This window comes from Protopterus annectens, chromosome 1.part0 (assembly GCF_019279795.1).
Source record: "Protopterus annectens isolate FY-2018-M chromosome 1.part0, PAN1.0, whole genome shotgun sequence".
Classification (NCBI taxonomy): domain Eukaryota; kingdom Metazoa; phylum Chordata; order Ceratodontiformes; family Protopteridae; genus Protopterus; species Protopterus annectens.
Genome location: NC_056725.1, coordinates 1,191,449,840 through 1,191,472,971, shown reverse-complemented (window position 1 = coordinate 1,191,472,971; position 23,132 = coordinate 1,191,449,840). Strand labels below are relative to the sequence as shown.

The 23,132-nt window shown below is 39.5% G+C and overlaps 1 protein-coding gene across 1 annotated transcript in view; it reads right to left on the bottom strand.

Moving 5' to 3' along the window:
- Window positions 1-23,132, bottom strand: part of GALNT9 (polypeptide N-acetylgalactosaminyltransferase 9) — a 2,692,403-nt gene that overhangs the window by 380,735 nt on the left and 2,288,536 nt on the right. The window contains exon 7 of the mRNA XM_044065518.1: window positions 15,990-16,175. Within this exon, the coding sequence (XP_043921453.1) occupies window positions 15,990-16,175 (186 nt within the window). The remainder of the gene's footprint in view (window positions 1-15,989; window positions 16,176-23,132) is intronic.

Sequence of the window (23,132 nt, the reverse complement as noted above, 5' to 3'; positions counted from 1 at the left end):
ACACAACACATGCATCACAGAGATGTATGATGTTGGTAACAAGGATTATGAATGGCTGCAGTGCATGCTGTAGAGTGCTATATGTCATGCATGTCGACTGTTGGGTAATGAGAGGTCTGTGTAATATCTTTATGCCACCTCACCTGTAACTGTGTGTGTGTGTGGGGGGGGGGGTGTGTGTGTGTGTGTGTGTGTGTGTGTGTGTGTGTGTGTGTGTGTGTGTAGTGTAGAAGTAAACCATAACATACAGGTCTTAATTTACATTTCTTGTCAGCCCCTCACAGGTAATGAGGTGGGTCAGGGTCCCTCCTGCAGGCAAACTGATGTTAGTGTCCATACAGACTCTAACAATGATGATAGGCATAGTGAGGCACAGGCAGAGTTGTCAGTGGCTGAATCTGTACCATTGGTTGGCATCCCACTTTTATCCACCCCATCTCTGCACACAATCACAATACCCACACATACCCCATCACCAGTAGCCATAGATGAGGGACAGTTGGTGGGAGGTGGCATGGGACAGGAAAGTGCGGTGATTATGGCAAGTGTTTCTGTACACAGCAGCCATAGCTGGATGACCAGTGAGGTCTCACAAAGGCAGATGTACAGGGGTACTCATAGGAGGGCTGCCGGCCGTCATGCCCCTGGCAGAAGTGCCACAGCAGGTGTCACCAGACGCATGTTTTGGGCCATCATGAAACCACAGGCACATATGGAACATTACACTAGAGGTAGTCTGAGGCTCGAGAGGGCTACACTTCCTGCTGTATGTGACAACATCCGTGAGCATGCAGATGCCCACCATTATTTGCAGAGGTCATTGAGAGATTGTTGGGTGAGATGGTGGGAATCCTCGTCTGTGTGTTGTCTGTGGTAGAGCATGTGTTGGGAATAGGAGATTGGCCACATGGACATAGGTCAGCAATACCAACAGGTGGGGTTTACGTGGATGTGCAGCATGTCACAGCCGCTCCCGTATTGGCAGTACCAGCATCAGCACTGCAGGAGGGGTGCTGTCCACACCACAATGCAGCAGGCCATGTGCATGTAGTCCTGGCCAGTCCCAACAGGGATGAGGATCCAGTGGACAATTGTCATCATCAGGGGAGAGTACATTATCTTGGCTTCTGCCTAGTGGTGCCCATGCAACTCCTGGCAGGCGCAGTTCCCATGTGCATGGCTGGACATGGTGAACTGTACACCCTGCATCTACGGTCCACAGTTGTTCAACATACCCCTGAATAGGGCAGCCACATGGCAGAACTGTGTGCATACATACACACACATATCACCAACACAGCTAGGGCACTTCCATACCTACATGCACTTCACGTCTGCACAGGTCAGTTAATAAAGAACCCTCTAACACACACACACACACACACACACACACACACACACACACACACACACACACACACACACACGGTGTAAACCAAATGGCTCAGCATAGGCCTCTGGCAAACCCACACCCCACCCTGTGCATATGATGATACCTGTGCCCCATCCTTGTCATCTACACCAGCAATGCAGGGACATGCTAATATGGTTCTGATGCACAGGGTGAGTCTACTAAAGTTTAGCAATGTAATGCTGTTTAACATGTTGTCAGCTGGAATGTTTAATGCTTACACATCAGGGTGTGTAGCTGTCCAGCCATGATGCATTATAGCTGTTATTAACACTGACTGCGGTCTCCATAATGTATTCTGTTTGTGTTCTAGGCTTCTGTGCATCAGGAGGATGTTGGTCTGCTGTCCTTTCCTATAAGGGGTGTGGCACTGTGGTGACACATTGACTGTGTCATATCCTGGGTATAGCTGAACACAAGTAATAGGTCTGTATAACAGTTACTGCATGTGCCACATGGCTGAAAGGTCTGAGGGGTGTATACAGATGAGTGCATGGTGGCTGATGTAAGCAGCTCTTCTACAGTGGACAACGGTAAGTTTACTGGGTGGCACACACCAAATGTTTGTGAAACAGAGGCTTTTGTGTTGATGCAATACACAGAGAATACTGTTCACATGGATGTACTTCATTTTGCAGAGAACTCATTTTGGCCTATGTAATTCCACCAAGACGAGATTGCCAAAACATCACATCAGTAAATAATCAGTCTGCCAGATTTAATTTAATTGAAAATGGTACTGGCAGGGTATATGTCCTTTTCCCCAATGTAGCGCAATCCTGGAGTTGGTATACATAGGTGTGATGGTGTGGGGGGCACAACCCCCCCACACTTTGGAGGGTGCGGTGTGGCATAGAACCACACATAGTGTGATTAACAACTACTTAACCTCTTAATATAAACTGTACAGTATAACAGCACACTCAGCAGGGGATACGCACAACAATATCTCCAATGTGGGTGCTGTGCCCACAACAACCACATCCAACTATATATATATATATATATATATATATATATATATATATATATATATATATATGTATATACCAACTCCAGTATCGATGTACAGCTGTACAGTGGGGAAGAGGGCATTTACACATCCACTACTAGTTTTGATGGATTTAATTTCCACAAGGTGATTGCTTTGAAATGTTACCTTTTGCCAGTTAGTTTTAGGACAAATGATCTCCTGGGAAATATGTTTTCTGCAAACTGAAGTAGATTCCTTCACATGCACACACACTTACTTGGCAACACTGAGATTAGAACCCCTACCTAGGTACTTATTGCTACTAATGTGTTTGGCCTTAATTGCACACACCACAGAGCTTATAGGGTGAGGTGTGTCCCAAACTTACTGTAAAGTGAACAACATCGCCAGGCCTTGTACAGTATGGTCATGGGGGATGTACTGGGTGTTAATGGACAATACATAGTATAACATACTGTCATATACACATTGACAAACACATGCATTCATAGACACATTTGACAGACCTGGGTTTAGCACTACTGACTACTTTGTCAGTGAGTCCATACTGTTACAGAGTTTTTGCACACAGTACATGCATCATTGAGCTGAAGAGTGTCATCATTTACCTTTATTATTGATGGTGACAGCGGTTCTCATACAGTGGACCTTGGGACATGTACTGGAGGTAACATGCTGTAAAGACAGTATACCCAGCACCCCCACCCCCATTGGATATTGTACTCACTGAAACCCATGATAATGCTCTGACATACCCACAACCACACATTTACCAGGACTGCAATACAAACTCTTGTCTATCTAATTATTGCTACTACAGGGGTATGCATTTACTGCACATGCCACAGAGATAGTAGGTTGAGGGTTTTGTCATGACTCTCCCTATGTCAGCACCATCACCATCCCTTATAATGTATGGCAAGGTTTAGTGTATTTGGAGAATGCGGCCTCAGAATGCTGTCTGCTATAAATATGCACACTCACATACAACTGCACACACACACACACACACAGACACACACACACACACACACACACACACACACACACACACACACACACACACACACACACACACACACACACACACACACACATGCATGCACGCACTCACATTTGCCAGGATTCAGAGGGCAACGCATGCCTATCTACCCATTTGTAGAACAGTGTTATGCTGGTACTGCAAGCTCTAGGTAGTGCATAGGGTGAAGAGTTTCACAAGGTACATTTAATGTGAATTACATCAGCAGCCCTTTCTAAGTATAGCAATGGGGGCTGTAGTGGGTAAGAAGACACTCAGAGTATTTTCAACTACAAGTTTACAAACACTGTTATACTCAGTAATACACACAGACACATTTGTCAGTACTGAAGTCTATAGGTGCAGGTGTTTCTAGGTGTGAGCCAGGCTAATGTCCATGGAGAGATGAAAAGAGTAGGGCATGTGAGTACACTGGTATCATGTCACCTGGCATTTGTCAGCAGGCCATCTATCAAGTAATGCCACTTGAGTGATCACCAGGGTGACAGTTACATTCAATATCCACTCATCTGATTTTCTCTTGAAGAGGGCCACTGAGGCACTCCAATTGACATGTATGCAACATATATTGCATAACATGGCCAGTGTCTGAATTAGGGACCTGTACCCAAACATGTTCTGTTGACTGTGGAAGTCTGGTGAGTATGTAGTGCATACAGAGTGGGGTTTCCTAGCTGTGGCATTCATAACACATCTGAGCAGACATGTCAATGTCAGTCAATCAGAGATGGCCTTTAAGCAGCCAAGATGAATTCCTGACATCTGCACATCTGTACAGAGGACAGACAAAAAGTGATGTTATGCATTAGGATGAATGTTTTGAAAGATAGACGTCTGAAACTGATAGGTATGCCATTACTACATGACAGCAATCCTCAATGACATGTCCTGAAAACATAGTAGTCTATAGTTAATATCAACATATCAGATCAATATCCAATAGGAGATACATAAAAACATATAGCTCAAACACTCAGTCTACCCCTACAAACATATAAGTTGATAGGGTACCAGAAACTGGAGCAGCATGCAATGTCAGATAGAACAGGACCAAGAACACTGACATCTACCCCAGTCTGTACACAGGCCAAATAACATATTCACAATACACTGCTATACAATACTGGCACTCTGTCAACAATCACCATAAGTACACAGACCTCACTACTGTACAGACTACAATAGAATGTCCAGGTTTTGTCCTCAAATATAAGGCCTCCTATACAAAACATGTCTGGCAGTCTGATATATCACTGGCTTGATATCAGGAATGATGTCAGTAAATAATGATATACTGTATATATCCACCTCTTACTGCATGACATATGGACAAAGGGTGACAAGACTTGGGGGACAAAGGCACAAACACAGGGCCAATATTGACATATTGCTGTTATAAACTGAAAAAATTGCTGGTGTAACAGGGTTTGTTGTAACATATACCTTCTGAGGGATATGAAGTCAGTATCACACATGGATGTTACCATTTACTGACTGCAATCATCAGAGTATGCTACTGCATTTATAAATACAGAAATGTCTGAGTAACCCACCAAATCTAAGACTCCAAACTCTGGCCATTCTGCAGATAGTCCTACAGGTGAGAGTTTTCTCAACCACATAACACTGTCATGCCAGACTTTAAATCATGCAGAACAGCCATATCCACACAAACCCTGTTAAACCAACATTACTTCAAATGTAGAAGAGCAATACTTAATTCTGTCCCCATGTCTGGAACATCCCCCTCCAGTTTGTTAGCCTGTCTCCACAGTGTTTATTGTATGAGGTATTTCCAGCTACCCTCTGTGATGCTGTTTATCAGAGACCCACATGAAGTCCTGCTCACAGTGAAGGAAAAGGCCAAAACCCACATGAAGTGCTTAGTTATAGCAGTATGTTTCCATGCAATTGGCTATGGGAATGATACCACAGCTGTTCCACATGCAATTAGCAAGCAGGAACTCCAATTTGTGCACAGGCCATCAGCTAATCTTGAGCATTACTTACAAAAGTCAAGCTGCTGCCTATGCAAAACAGATGTATTTGTCTACATCTACCATAGAGGGAGAGAGAGAAAGGAAGAAAGAAAGAAAGAAAGAAAGAAAGAAAGAAAGAAAGAAAGAAAGAAAGAAAGAAAGAAAGAAGAAAGAAAGAAAGAAAGAAAGAAAGAAAGAAAGAGCGAGCCTAGCATGTTTGTGTATGATCCGTGGGTGGAGAGGGGACTCTGAATATTATAAGGGTTGCCTATATTTTTCACTAATCCATACTGTCACATAGTCATTGCACATGGCAGTAGACATTTATGGCTGTGGATTGTTTACACCAACTTCTATGGTATTTGACAACTATTGGCCTTGTAATGTGGATATTGGGACATATAGATCCTCAATATAATAATGTAGCAAAACCCACCCCCAATGGATTGTGTTATTACACAATCACACCATCACTCACACAGATTACTGATGACAGACACACACACTCACACACACACACACACACACACACACACACACACACACACACACACACACACACACACACACTTGCCATTACTAAGTTTCAAAACCCTACCTAGCTATGTACTGCTACAACAGTGTTACACATTTATAGCATGCGCCACAGAGGTTATTTGTTGCAGAGCTGTTCAAAGGTATCTTTGAAGGTGAGTAACACCAGCAGCAGTGCTAAAGGAGGGGTAAGGGAAGTGTAGTAAGTGTGAATGTCCACAAAATCGGGTGTCAACAAAGACATACACTCTCTCAGACACAAACACACACATTTTCAAAGTTGCCAAGACCAGGATTAAAACTCCTACCTAACTAGTTTGCTACACTATGGCATTATGCAGTTATTGCGAGCATCACGGAGATTATATGTTGGGGAGCTGTCCAAAGGCATCTTTGAAGGTGAGTGACATCAGCAGCAGTACTAAGGGAGGGGATAGGGAAGTATAGTAAGTGTGAATGTCCACAAAGTCAGGTGTCAACAAAGACACACACTCTTTCTCACACAAACACACACATTTTCACAGTTGCCAGGACCAGGATTATTCCTACCTAACTAGTTGCTACACTATGGTATTATGCAGTTATCACAAGCGTCATGGGGCTTATATGTTGGAGAGCTGTCCAAGGTTATCTTTGAGGGTGAGTGACACCAGCAGCAGTGCTTAGGGAGGGGTAAGGGAAGTGTAGTAAGTGTGAATGTCCACAAAAGCAGGTGTCAACAAAGACACACACACTCTCTCACACAAACACACACATTTTCACAGTTGCCAGGACTAGGATTAGAACTCATACCTAACTAGTTTGCTACACTATGGTAGTGCACAGTTATTGCAAACACTACAGAGCTTATATGCTAGACAGCTGTCCAAAGGTATCTTTGAAGGTGAGTGACACCAGCAGCAGTGCTAAGGGAGGGGTTAGCGAAGTGTAGTAAGCGTGAATGTCCACAAAATTAGGTGTCAACAAAGACACACACTCTCTCACACAAACACACACTTTGCCACAGAACTTATGTGCTGAGTTTTAGCCAATGGGTTATTTCAAGGTGACTGACATCAGCAGGAGTGCTAAAGTATGGCAATGGGAGGTGTAGTGAGTGTGAATGGCCTCCAAATGTTTCATCTCCACACACACACACACACACACACACACACACACACACACACACACACACACACACACAGTTTAACAACTACCTTGGTTGGGATTAGAACTGCTACCTAACTACTAAATTTGCCCAAAGGGTTATTTCAAGGTGACTGACATAGGCAGGAGTGCTAACATGGGCAATGGAAAATGCAGTGTGTGTGAATGGGCCATAAATCTTTCTTCTGAAAACACACACACACACACACTCAGTCACACACAACTTTACATTTGACAGGACTGATTTTACAAATGTTACACGAATACTTATTTGTAATATCGTGTTACACAGTTATCACAAGCCCCACAGACACTATAGGGCTGAGGGCTACCAAAAGGAATGTCTACAGTGATTGACATCAGCACATCATGTGATATAGGCCAATTGGATGTGTTGTGGGTGGACAGACCTCATGATGGAATTCTCTCTGTCACTGTCTTTCTCTCCCTTCCCCACATCACTGTGTGTATATGTTTGACATATTATAGTCTGTTGGCCTTAGATATGTGTGAGTATTCCTATCCAATATGTGTGTGTGAAGCATAAATGGTGTACAATTTGGTGTGTGCACAGATATCTGCAAATGACAGATATGTATAGTCCAGTGTGTTGTCAGACATGGGTTTCATTTCTCTAAGTGTAGGAGCATGTCCAGTATGACCTTCTGTATTGAGTGTGTGAATCCATTCCAGGTAGGGTTGTACTCCATTCCAGGGTTTGGTGTTCTACATCTACAGCTTGCAAACTGTTTCTGCAGGATATCTGTAGATAGGTTGACAATATGGAGTCACAATGGGTGAAAGATAGGGGCGTACTGTAACTATTGCTGTCTGTGCTGCTTGTGTTACATGGTTGGTATTAGCAGAGATATTCAGACATATGTACTGTTCCTTAAAAAATAAACTTTTAAAAAAAGAAACCCTCTTGATTTTAAAGTATGGTACTTTGGAGCCTCGGGACTCAACAAGGAATGTAATTGGAAGTATGTGATTTAAATTGTATGCTTAATTGGTTAATTGTCTTGTGCAATGTGCTGTACTTAAGCAAAGAGTGTTTTGTAGTGTTTTTACTCTTGGAAGGCTGTGCAAGCTGAGGCGCTAAATGTTTCATTAAAATTGCTTACTTCTTGGATCGGTGGTCTTGGTAGTATTTTAAAATATGTACTGTTTTACACTGTGATGTATTATGTCATCAACTACTGACAGATATATTTATTTGCTCACAGTTATTTACCGGGAAATACAAGATGAGTCTAATATTGTGGGCTGAAGCCTACACATTCTTGCAAACTCTTGCCATTTTGGAGAGGTAGCTACAGACACTTGCTGATGGGTCTGTGTAAACGGTCCAACACCTTGGTAGTATGGTGGCTGAGGATTCCTTCTCGTACATATATCGACTTAACAGAATGGCCATATCCTGCTGTGGCCATACCTCTCAGCTGTACAGATTCACCCAGGTTACCCAGAGGCAGGGCTCATATATCTGGTCAGTTCCCCTTCACATTGTGGTTTATGAGCAGGTTTGTAGCCACCCATTAATGAGTTTGCAGGCAGGGGTAGTATGGGGCACACATCAGAGGTTCAGACTTCACACACTCCATAATGTCCATGCTTCTACATCCCCCTCTATTATTCTATCCTCTTCCTAACATTATGCGAGCGATATCTGAGAAGTATCTCTGTAGTTGGCCCTTCATTGCAGCGGTATTTATGGATTGGTCCACAGTTCTTGCAGTAGGACATGAGGTACATGCTGCTGGGATTTGTCAACATGGCCTTGCATTTGTGCTCTGTTGACTGTGTTAGTTTGCTAGTTAGGACCCCATGATATACCATACATTGGCACTATGGGTGAGGCACAGGCCTCTGACAGAGGATTGTAGGCCATTTGGTAGTGATGCAGGCCATCTGTAGCAGACCAGTGCATTCTGTCACTCCTACATTCCCGGGCTGCAAACCAGTGGATTCCCCCGGGGTGACAGGGTAAGTGTGTGAGGTGTTACTGGCAATACCTCCTGTCCATATTGATCCATTGGTCTGGATGCAGGCAGGGTGCTGCTTACAGATAGGGACACATCTGCATAGGACACCTCTTCAGCATGCTGCATTCTGTGGGTATTCCCATACAGAAGTTGGGTCATGCTGTATTCATTCTCAAAAGCAAGGATATGACCTGTGATAAAACTGTGGCTGATGGTGGTGGGAGCTGAGAGCATGTGTGACATGGAAGCTACTTGCAGCTGACACAGACATACCTGGGACATTACCCTTATGTTACCTTGTGCGGGGATATAGGCAGTCTCTCATTACTTCATAACTGTAACTTTTGTGGTCTGCCAGTGATTGGCCAGACTACACCAGTATTCCATACTACATGGACAAGTAATGTGCTGCTAACCTGTATGTACAATTCTAGGGTACTTCCACCTGTGTACTGTGTGTAAGTATGTGCCCACATTCACGGCATGCCCATCTTTCAGACAGTGACAGATACTGACATCTGGACAGTGAGTATGGATGACTGCTGACATGGGTATTGCTGAGAAGCATTGTGGTTGGCAATGCAGTTGTCAGAACATGCCCCTGTCAATCACAGTACTGCCCATAGGCCACCGAGATACAACCATCCATGCCTACATGCTGACCACTTCCAGACAATATTGAACACACAACAACCTAACACACAGACCCCTGCATATTGTACACATGCAATAAGCTATCCTGTAGATTGGGCCAGCTCGGGCAATCTGTGCTCCACTGATATTACTCCTTACACTTACATTTTACTGCATTTCTACATAGGATTGTGGGGGGGGGGGGGGCACACCTGATGACTTCAACCATTTGCTATGACTGTACTGGTATTTCAGGTACTCTGTTGGCTTCCATTTCATATTGTATTCTGACCTAACATGCAGACTAGAGGCATATCAGTAGAGTACAGATTTTAGGTTTTATTGACCTACATTTCAGTTTCAGACTTCTTACCCTTCAGAACTAACATACAACTGCCTGACCTGTTGTAGCCTGTCTGTATAGTTCTGAAGGGGGGCTGTTCTCCATTGCCATCAATTGGAGGCTTTAGCACAGCCTTTCTTTATGGTCATCTATACCTGTCCTGCTGGCTGAGGCTGTTGGTGGGTATGTGAGCCTCACTGACAAGCATGTGTGTGTCCTATGGACACCCACAGCAATTTGGGCCACCACATGTACTGTGGTGGGATTTGTCACTTTGCCTAATACTGCCTGGTATGTTGACACTAGTATTTGTTATGGATTTCATGCTGCCCATATAGGTGTCCACTATCTATTGCCATCCCATTCAGCCACCCAATTCCCTTGCATTCTCGTGTCCATACCATAAATGCAACTATCAGAACATACTACTCCATTCGGTAATTGATAGGAAGAGTGACTTACCTTGTAGCTGGGCCAGTACTGAGGACAGTGCTGGAGGGATGACTATGTCAGATGCACAAAATACACTCCCTATACATGGTAAAGCACAGGTAGTGTCATGTTTGGCATCCCTTTTACTGTATGTGTGAGTCAGAGAGAAGTGTCATTCCCTGGGTCCGTACCATGTCAGTGTATGTGCTATGCGTTGCCTCTTTGCCAAGGCCTGGGCATACTGGGCATGCCTCCTTCTGCCTACATGGGCAGGCTCAAGTAGTTCCTCCTCCGAGTCCCTCTGTGCCTGTGCTGGCCTTGGCAATGGTGGGGGGCTGTGTGGCCTTGCCCCATGCTGTTCCTGCTGCAGCTGTTTCCACAGGATCATATTGTGTAGCATGGCACATACTATGAACATTTGTGTACATGTAGCTGGAGAGTACTGCAAAGCTCCGCCGGATATGCCCAGGCAGTGGAACCATGACTTAAGCATCCCAAACACACGCTATATAATGATTCTGGTTTGTGTGCGTGCCTCATTATGGAGTTCTTGTTCAGGTGTGTGTGTATTTCTGAGGGGTGTCATCAGCCATGGTTAGAGTGCATAGCCAGCATCCCCCACTAGGTGGCCATATGGGATGTTCCCACTGGCAAATGACTGGTACAGCTGTGTCATAGGCCAGATGTGGGAGTTGTGATAGCTTCCAGGGCTGCCAGCACACACAATCAAGGTAATGCCCTGGGCATCGCTCATGATCTGGCAGTTGATGGAGGGGGAGCCCTTGTGGTTAATGTAGGCTGTACCCCACTCGCCGGGTGGTACTTTGATGTGTATTTGCGTGCAGTCTATAGCACCCACTACCTGAGGGTATTCTGCTATTTGGTGGAAGAGATGCATATTGCTGGTGAACGCCTCAAGGGTGTTGAGGAAATATATGTGCTCAATGGCATGTGCTGACATGGCATCCAAGAAATGGTGGAGTACCCTGGATGCTGATGCCTGTGAGATCTCCATGATATCTCCAGCTGCCCTTTGGAAGGTACCTGTGGATAGCATTCTTAAGCCTACATATACCTTGGTCTCCACTGGGATGGGTTCCCCTCTGTTGGTTCTGTGTATGAGGTGGGGCCGGCACTACTCAACAATTTGCTGTAGAATGTCCCTGTCCACCCAATAGTGCTCCACTATATCCAGCTCATGCAGCCTCTGGTAGGTTACCCTGGGTCTGTACACTCTTCTCCTCCTCACTGTCAGCATTTACATCCTCACCACCCTCAGCCTCTTGCACATATTGATGTATGAGAGCGACAGCAGCCCCTAACATTTTGTTAGTTTTGTCAGATAAATTTCCCCGTTTGTGTACACTGGTGGTGTAGAGTTTGTGGGAAAAAATAGACCGAAAGGTGTTTGCATAGGTTATAGTAGTATTCTGGGCTGCTGCCTGTGTAATTGGCTAATTGTGCTACATTTCACCTGCCAGCTATGCTAGTTCTCCTTGATTGCCTTCCTACTGCTGTTTTCCCTTCCCATTGCCTTCTCTTTTAAGCCCCGAGGCACGCTGTGCACACCTAGTGCTCAGATGTGAACAGTGCTGCTATTTTGTGGGGTTTTTTGTTTGTTTAAAACCCAGTGCACTGCGTGCACACCCGTTTAAGCAGGGAAAACAGTGCTCATCAATGTGAGACACACTCCCTTCCTTAGCTTTGCTTAGCTAAGGGCAAACATTGGCCACAGAGCTCCAATAAGCTTACAGCATGAATTACACACCCCCTTATGATGTCATCCACCTCTAATACTTATACAATCATGTTGCTCCACCTACAGGGTTGGATGCAAGCTAACACTGAGAGGAAATCTGTGATTCAGTATCAATCCCCTCATTTGCATAAAGCAGAATTCATAGTTACCACACTCACACTGAGCCTTCCCCCTAAGCAACCACTATTCCTTGGTATTGTTGTCTTATGCATGCCATTGACTATTATTGCAAAATGCTGATTTTGGTATAAAAGCTTATTTCCCCCTTTTTATCTTATTTTCATGATAATCCTGTTTGTGTACCACTGCCCTACCCCTAAACGTCCGAGATTGGTCAAAAAAATAAACTTGTTTTTTATAAAATTGTAACTATTTTTCATGCCATGCCAATGGTCAGATATTTGGCCATTGGCATGCCTACTACATTGAATACATGCTTTCTTTCAAGCTGTCATGCCTCTGTTTTGTAATTTGCAGAGATGTATTTGGTTAGTAACCGAATACATTTCTGCAGGTTAAACGATTCCTGCACAGATGCTTGCCTGCTTCCTGGATCACTAATTCAACGCATTTGCATGTTTTTTACCAGAAAATGAGGTAATCCGCATATAGTAGTGGTGTTTGTGCAGAAAGAGTATAGGAGTGCTCGTGCACATCCTGCAAACTTGTTCCTGGATTGCTCGTCTGCCATATTGCCTGCAGCAGCTCTTGCACTATTCCTGCACTTCTTGCAGAGCTTGCTGCATCCGAGGAGGTATTCCCATGAAAGTTTGGAAGTTAGGAGTTAAGAAAGTGATAAAGATCTGGAAGGTTATATTTAACAGTATTTTAAAATGTAGAGAATCGCCCACATCCTGGAAGAAAGCTGGGGTGGCTGTAATACCTAGTGATGGTATAGACCCATCAGATCTAGCATCATATGGGCCCATTTCAATTTTAAACCATAATTATAAAGTATTTATGTCTATAATTGCTAAAACAGTGGCGGAGGTGATGGTAGAATTGATTGATAGGTATCCCATATGGTTTTGTCAAGGAGAGGCAAACATTTGACAAAATTAATAGAACAATGATGATCCAGATGGAAGCAGAATGTAAAAAAAATCCCACTGTTGTTGGTGGGTCTTGATGCAGAGAAAGCATTCAATACAGTAAGCTGGTATTTTATGAGTAGAGCAATGGAAGTATTTGCATTCCCTGATAAAATTATAAGATTGATTAGGAGGGCAGTTCTGTAGTAACTCATGATCATCAATAAATGTAAAAAAATAATTTTTTATAATCTCCCAGGCTCTAGCAATTTACAGCACCAAAAGTGCTGTTAATGAATCAGCAGGAACCTGCTTGTGACATGCAAGTCAATTAATAAGATAAACATTTAAAAGTTTGTAAAAGCAAAGGAATTAAATTTCCCCACTTTGTCCACTCATATATAATAACAGATGGTAGATATAATTTTTCCTTGTGCCTCAATCGAGTGGCTAAAAACTAAATTCTAAGTTTCACACTTGTATGGCTAGCAGTGATTTTAGTGCTTATAAAAGTTTTACAATTAGCTAATCTTTCTTTTTTTATGTGCTCAGCCAGCATCAATACCATGAATAAAACATTAACCAAAAGCAAAATGTGGTACTTTTGAGCAAACAAACATTTCAGTTTTAAACTTTAGAGCATAAATTCCCATGTTTACAAATCCTTCCAGAATGTTCAGTATTACAATGGTATCATTTCAGTGATAGAAAGTGGTAATTAGGTTGCAAGATGAAATTAATATCAGTAAAATATATGTATAATCACATAAATCAAAATGTTGCTTGCCTGCTGTGGTAGGATCACTGTGCAGATCTGAAAACAGTTACCTTTATAGCATTAAAATAATCTGCTAAAATAGTGAGTTGTTATCACATATCAATGCAGGTGGGTAACTGTGCATAAAATCATACAAACTTGTAAACCGCTATACCTTTTTACAAGCATTCTTAACCTGTGTTTTGGTAATTATACATGCTGTGGTTTATTTACAATAAAGCAATATTTTCATTAATGGTCAATATTTGATTGAATTATTCTCTCATTACTCTGATAGCTCTCATTACCCTGATAGCTATGCATATCCTGCAAGTGATCTACATCACATGACTGAAAACTCACAATACTGAAACTTATTTTTCCAAGTTCACAATCTCGAAATCTCAGTATACTGAAATCTCATATAACTGACTACCACTATACTGAAAACTGACAATACTGACTGTCAAAATACTGAATTTTAAGCCACAGATGTGACATGAGTTGACCTTTACATCTGGTTGCTTTTGAAAACAAAACATTCAAGAAGTCTGTGAATACCAACAATTTTTCTCTGTAAATTAAAGTAAACCACTTCAAAATGACATGTTTGTACTTCCCCAAATAACACAGTCATACTATAATATACTTTATATTTTTAAAAGTTTTACAATATGTCTTATAAATGGCATATCTCTACTTACTTTGGCCCTACGTTTTAACTCATTGATAAGGTCATAATTTTCTAAGTCAGTAGGGCAATGGGAAAAGTAGATGAAGAGTAAATACAAAGTTCATGTTCACTCTAGGTTTATAGCTTTAAAGATTTGTAATATGTACCTATTCAACATGGCAGACATACATATGATGCTCCAGGCAGTATCACTAATGGATACGGAACAATAATGAGTGATCCTGTGCATGCATTTCTATAGATGTGGTGCAATCTCGGAGTTGGTATATTAAACTCCCAAGGGGTGTGGGGGGTGCAAGGGAGCTTTCCCCCCTGCAGAAATGTAAAAACAAATATTGGTTCATTTCAGTATTTTGAAAGATGGTATTTTGAAGTTTCAGTATTTTCAGTTTTTGGCTTTCTCGTCTTGATATTATCACATTAGCAATTTTGGTCTTTTGGTGTTATGAAGTAGATCCCCTGCAAAATATCTTTGCAAATGTACCTAATGCTGTTTACTTCCTCAGAGCTACCTGCAGAGGAAATTAAATTTTATAGACAAGCAAGAGTACCTGTCAACAAAAAAACTTTAAGTAAATACGTATGAAATTAAAAGAGTTATTTAATATAATTTAATGAATCTCACCCACAGGTCTTTTTCCTGAAAGCAGAGAATTTTATCTCATGTTGTCATGCCACTGTTTCATCCTACTCTGTGGTATATATAAAGAAGAGAAAATGACCAAAGGAATGCAGAGGGAAAGGGTAAGTTACCTTAGTCCTCTCTCACAATGCGCCAATCAACCTGTCATTCTATATAAATGTTCCTAACTTTATAACTTCACCATCTGCTTCAGTTCTTAAGGTTCAGTAGAACTGTAGACTGCACGGCAAAATGGATTACTACAGCAACATAGCAAATGGTGCAGCATAATTATTGGATTTAAAGGCTCCATAAGTTGTGTGCTCTCTTGTCCTGTAAATCTAGTGCTTAACAAGTATATGAAAAAGTACTGTAGAACATTATCACTATGTAATTAAAGTAAATGCATTACATCAGTCATAACTCAGATATTGAGAGCCCTTCAGTCTAGTTTAATAATTTTATGCTGTAATTCTTTTCCAAACAATATTGAAGATTTGCATGTGTACTTTCCCAATGAAAAATAAAAACTTACAACACATAATATTATGTATCATAGTTTTATACACACATTATTTATTATGTTCCATGCCATGCCTTGAAGAATAACATATTTTTTCTACTCACATTCATTGGTATGTTCCATGCCATGTAAACATGTGACTTGAATTCATCCATCCAGACTTCTGCAGCTCGTAATGCATTGCGCTTTGCATAATAATCAATATCATTATTGTAAGGCTTCTTTGTACGTTCAATGTGAGCTACTCTGGAACAAGGAAGGACCTCCATGCTACCTCCACACTGCCATACCTGTTGAAAAGATGATCACAGGTGAGACTCATTAGAAAACTGCACTAAATATGGTGTACCTCACAAATGCAAACCATTACAAGAAAGAAATATGATACATATGATATCAGAAAATTAAGAATACTTTTGAGTATGTACATATTATCTATAACAGTACAGCTTTGATAAGCAGTATCTGCAACAGTAAGTCATGCTATTTGAATCATCTTATCTTACTTTGTATTTCCTGTGGTTTAAAAATATAAAACCAGTGGTTTCCTTCTTTCTCCGATTAGCCAAATGCACGCTTATGCTGGACTCATGAAAATGTGTCTATGGCTCCTTTTTAATTTTCATGTTACTAGACATTTCTTCAATTCATCAAGCCATGATTCCCTGGAAGGGAAGCATGGATGCATCTAACAAATAGCCCTTCCTTTATATAATTGAAATATATATATATATATATATATCTATATCTATATATATATATATATATATATATATATATATATATATATATATATATGAAAAAGCAGAGTACCAAAGCCACCCCAATATTGCTTATAAACCAAAAACTTTAATATAGCACTTTAAAACAATAAATAAAGCAGTTAAAACTTCCATATAAACTTGATATGTGCTTTCAAGTAAATTCTTCCTCAGATCTCACATTATACGCTGATCAGGAACACTTAAACAAACTGATATCCAGTCACTAAGAGTATGAGATTAGGTAAAAATGGCTATGAGCTTCATTGAATGAAAACTGCATGTATGGACCAATAAAACTCCTTTGCTCTAAGAACCAATTAAAAAACCTACTGGTCCAATGAGTGACTATATACAAATGAAGCATAACAGAGAATAGCTACCAATAAGAACAAATATGCACACATCTTATAGTTTATTATTTGTTTTGGCATATATTTAAACATGGATTGGTTCAAATATTACATATTCTGACTTAATGTAACCAACTGGCCAGTGAACAGTCAATCTTTGATAAGCCCTACCTCATTAAGATCCTGGATATGATTGGAACACTATAGATCATTAATATTTATTGGAATGGAAATGAGTTTTGAAGCACTAACCATTTCTATTGGAACTTATAACAACAGGCATCCAATTTGTTAACTCCTTTAGTGACACAAAGGGAATGTTTGCACTGGTTCTACTTGAATATAACAACTTTTTGACCAGCATGTGTTATTGCTGTAATAATGTCCTACTATATTGCATAATTTATAAAGAAAGGGATTGTATCTAGATCAGGGGATGTCATTGTCTGCCTTTACTCAGCCCTCATTAGGCTAGTCACTGAATATAATGCCCTCTTCGGCATGTATCTATCCATACACTTGCGGAAATAGGAACACTCACAGAGATGCCTTACTAAAAGGATTCAAGGTCTAGACAACATGTCCTACATGGACTGACTCAAAGCCCTGTCACTCTAGTCCATATCCTAAAGACTGCTAAAAGGTAATCTGTGTCTGGCATGTAAGGCATTCTCCAACTCATTACTGATGGAGTTACTGCACATCAGCAAGTCAAATGGCATCACAAATACTCAGTCTAGGTGTCTAAACCTCTTCTGCAATGTCAATATAATGGTTTGGAGGGACATGTATATTTTGCAGCAGATACCACTGCTGTTGAACAGACTCCCCATCTACATAAATCACTTCATCCCTGTCCATTTTCAAGCATAACTTAGATCTATAGATGGGGATCAGAAATGTTACCCCGGGATTGTCCCTGTCTACTAATGGATAGATGCAGTTCTTAAATGCTTAATTCTATGCATGGTTCCCCTCAAAATATCTATGGTGTGATCTTAGTTATTCTCAATGGTATTGATATATGATTACCGACCATGGGATGGGTAAGGCCAATCTATAACCAAAAGAGATAGGTTATTTTTGAGCACAAAAGGAAAAATTGGCTAGGCTTAAAATGCCTCATAAGGGCAGCCAGCCTAGTATTTAGCAATGAATCTATGAACCTATGAATACAAAAACAGAGTTACTGAACTAGCCAGCATGCACTGAATACTTAGACATGGAGCAAAACTTGAAAAAAGCTTAGACATATAATTTAATTTGATCCTGAGTAGGGACACTAATTGTATCTTAAACACAAAAATAAAAACACTAGTACAAGTAGAGACACATTTGCTAAAGTTTTAAGAAATTTGTCTAATTTATTAAATCTAAATGATTTGATTTATTTTGGAAAATTATCTAATTATTTATTACATGTTATTCCTATTTTGAGACCTAAATGTATCATTACAATTTATATATCTAACAATTTGGTTTCTAAAATGTATTCAGTTAAACTAAGTTCATGTCCATTTTCTTCCCGTAAAGATACATTTATTTGACTGTTAATTATAAACAACTGGTCGACAGTTAAAATAATTCCCTCTTATGTGATGATATTTAAAGAATCGAAAGATGGGATAAATAAATAAAGTGAACATTTTTCTCTTTTAACGATAATAGAGAGGTAAGTGAAACTATTTTATGTGACTTTATTAAAGCTTATATATACAGTAGCATTATTTGTTTGTGTCATAATGAAATGAAAGACTTGAAAAAACAATTTAATGACTTCTATATATCATAAAACATAGATGTGGTGGTGCAGTGGTTAGCGCTGTCGCCTCACAGCAAGAGGTTCTCTGGTTCGATTCTTGGTTGGAGTGCATTCTGTGCAGAGTCTGTATCTCCTCCCTGTGGACCAGTGAGTTTTAAAGACATGCAGGTGGGTGCATGTGCATGCTTTCTGTGAAGGCTGAGTGCTGGGCTGACAACTCAACACCATAAAAACTTCACTGCCAATCAATCTGCAGACTGGTGATCTGTTGTGGTGACCCCTAACTGGGAAAAGCTGAAATACATTGTTTTTACTTCTAAGTATCATAAAATGAAATAATGGGATATCAATTTGTTTAAAATACAAGATAACTTCAAATTAAGAACTTAAAAATTCAAAAAATGTATCTTTAATAAAACAGCAATAAATATTATATCATAAAATTTCAATAGCTTTAGAAAAGGTAAAATTACATTTATATTCCAAAAGTCCAAAAGGTTTAAATAGATTTACAACAGAACTAAATCAATGGATTGAGATTCTGCGTTTTTCAGAGGATATGCTTTTATATTATTAGATAAGATATTTTCACATTTTTTTAACTACACAACTATTACTGGAAATGATGATACAAACTCAACTAAAAGCAAGAATGCAATGCATTGTACTTCAAGCATTAATCAAACCTACTTTATTATTTAAACTAAAATATTTATGAAAGAAATCAAATTAGTTGTCTAGCCATGCTTGACCATGTCCTACATAAAGGACTGTCCAGGGGTCTTGTCATGTGCTCCCTCTGGTATCAGGCAGATGAAATTATGATATGTCAGCTCTTTACTTTCCCTTGTCACATGTCAACAAGTAAAGTGCTCCTTTCAATGCTTGTACTTTTGCATGTACTATTCTTTTAGAAAAACAATCCTTAATCATGTCATCATGAAGCTCATCTCAATTTAAACTGCATTTTTTTCGTATCTTGTAGACTACATTCAGTTAGATGTACGTGTGTGTATACATATATTTCACTAAAATAAAACTAACATGATATTAATCGATATAATTTGGTTTGCAAAATTGAAAAATGCTTAGGAATTATGTATTATCTAAAAATAGATGACATTAATGAAATTGATTATGACAATATTATACAAAATAAATAAATAAGAACTGGAAAATATATTGTTCATAGCTCAATATAGATTAAATGTATCTAATATGAGCTTAATACCCAAGGTATCATATACAATTTAAACTACCTTTGCAATATTAAAGCAGGTGTGCATTAAAAATGGTATTGTACAACTTTCCTTTCTTATTCATATAATTTAGACTTTTTCCTGAAGTAACATTTCAGAAAATGGGATAATATAGGTTTAGAACTTCCTCATACTGAATCATATTATTTGGCATATATTTTGATGGTAATAGTTCTTCGGTTAGATACCTCACACTCAGCAAGAAGAGATATTTGCATATGCATAGACAGTTTTGAAATGTATTTTGAATATATAGCCTATTTCTTTCATGCAATAATTTTTGAAGTTGGTACATGAGTTAAAGTGTTATTATATATATATATATATATATATATATATATATATATATATATATATATATATAAAATGTGTTTTGATGATTGGTTGCTTGCCCAAAGTATGATGCAATTTATATCTTCAAAGATGCAAAATATGATGGAGATAGAGACAAAGGTTTATCCACTTTTGCTGAGTTATATAAAATCCACATAAATGAATAAAATAAAATTAAAATCAATTTTGTCTCATTTATATATTTTATCATATAAATAAGTTTGATCACTGTCATACTTGAATGATTTGAATCAAGCAACTATCCAAAGTTAGCTGAAAAGGATGACACTATTATTGTTTAGGTTGTTTAATTGAAATTTGCAACTGAACTGTGTCATCCATGCTTTGAAACATTTTTGTGTAGAAATTTTAGAGCAGGGCAATTACTATTTTTCATAGACTTGTGAAAATCTAGAATATGGATGATATTTTTATTGTAGATATAATTTAATCATAATCGCTAGTTGTTGTGTCTTTCGGCTTTTCCCGGTTTGGGGTCGCCACAGTGGAACTCCGGTCCGCTAATAATTGGCAGTAGATTTTTTACATGCCGAGTTGCCAGCTCTGATGCACAACCTTCAATGAAGGGATGCCCATTCACGCATGTCTCCACACAGAAGACGCTTTAGCTGAGAATCGAACAGGACAACGTCTTACTGTGAGGCGACAATGATACCACAGCACCACCACCGCAGTAGATTAATCATAATCGCTAGTAAAGATTGGTAACACATTTTTCTGACTGCAAAGCTTTAACTATATTTTAGCTAAAATTTAATTCATCTATCTAAGGTCTGAGGCCAGATTTGAGTTCCCTCTCACACTTTCACTTTGTTTGCTGATAGGGCAGCCCTGTGGAGGGAACTGAACTTCAGTATGACTGCTTTCTTCGGTACTTTCTTGCTACCTCATGAAGCAGCTTGGAGGCTTCACAAAGCAGCAGCCATCTTTTTGCTTTATTTCTAGTAGACAATTCCCAAGTGGGGAACCCTTCCACACAGATTTGTTGCCATTTTAAGGGGGGGGGTATTTTTTTTAATCAGGACATTCGTCAGGTTCCTAAAAGGGTTAATACCACTTATTCTTTCAAATATTGGAAGTTTCCTGTCAGTGACTGCTATTTTAAGCACTAAGTTATTTGGGGAGCTAATTTTGTGAGGAAAATGTGTGTACTGAGTTAATTTTATTTGAGCTGGGTAAGGGTTTTATATGCAGTATATCAATGCTTGTGCACACTTTGACAATATACCTGCAATTTTTTTTCTGTCAGATGGCGTTTCTTGGATGAAGACTTTCTTTCAGGATTTTGGTATACCTCTTGTGCAATAATGTGAGAGAGGACTGTGTATTTCAGTGTACGTACACTGCTTTTGAACATTTGTGAACATTTTACCTTCCGACCGACTCAGTCCAGCAACACTTGCCATTGTTGTAACATTCTTCTTGGTAACAGCATGAATATTTAACCCACTGTTTGGTTCTTTTTTGTACATTAATACCTTTATGTCTTTAAGAGATATTAATTTTTTTTAACTCATCCAGAATATGGTATTCCATACTTAAATCAGCAGGTTTAGTCCAGCATACATTGCTCCAGCAGCAAATTAAAGTTCCTTGGGTTGCACCTTGTGAGTGCTTAGGAGAGAATAACAAATAACAAGAAAGTGCAACCACTTCACTAAAAAAGTAAAACCATAGTCCAGGAACAAGGAATAAATCACAGCTTTAACACATACCATATAAAAGAAATATGTTTGTAGAAAAGGGGGTGTAACAAAATATCCACTAAAAGGTTACTACTCTAAGTCCCCCTTCTTTTTAACATATATTCTACAATACTTTAAAAAACATTTAATATTTATTGCATCATTTAACCCAGGTTTCTGGTCTGCCCTTAAGCGGATTTGCCATCTAGTTTCTCTCTGTTCTAAAACATTTTTAAAATCACCCCCTCTCAAATCTGTTCTACCTTTTTCTAAAACTATAAATAAAAACTTGCTGAAGCCACAACAGTCTGGACTATGCTTATATAAAGCATTTTTGTTGTCACACTTTTTTATACTATATATATGTTCCCTAATTCTAGTGTTAAGTTGTCTGGTGGTCATGCCAACATAAAAATGTTGGCATTTGTTGCATATAGCCACATAAACTACTCCTTGTGTCTTGCAATTAAATACACCTGGCACCCCAATGGTATAGGAGAGATGTGGAAACTCTGCATATGGTCTTTCTGAAATATATCTGCACATATTGCAATCCTGACATTTGTACATACCATTCGGTTTACTACTAAAAGGAATTACCAAAGATGTAGAGTCTTTACCTTTTTCAAACAAGGCCTTCAAATTGTAATCTTTTCCATATACAAACCTAGGTTTGTCTCCTATGGCTTTTGTTAGTTCTTGATTCCCTTGGGCAATTTTCCAATTTTTCTCTATAATATTACGAATATTAATGTTGTCTGCTGTCATTAGGGGAGCTTAGGGGAGAATATAGAGACTTTATAACCTATCTGGATATCAGAAAGTCAAGGAAATGACATATCACATGCAAGTGCTGATCCCATACCCACTGTCAAAGGCATTTTATGTAAAATTTTCTTATTTGAATATGTAGGTAGGTAGGTATCCTTTAAATTTAGGATTACTAGACACTCATCTTGGGGCTTTTGAGGAAAAAAAAGAGGAGACCGAAGCATTAATATTCTGACATGCCTGCTTTTAGACGTGTTCAAGTTGGATACCTACAGGCATGGTTTCCACTATCCATCCTTTTC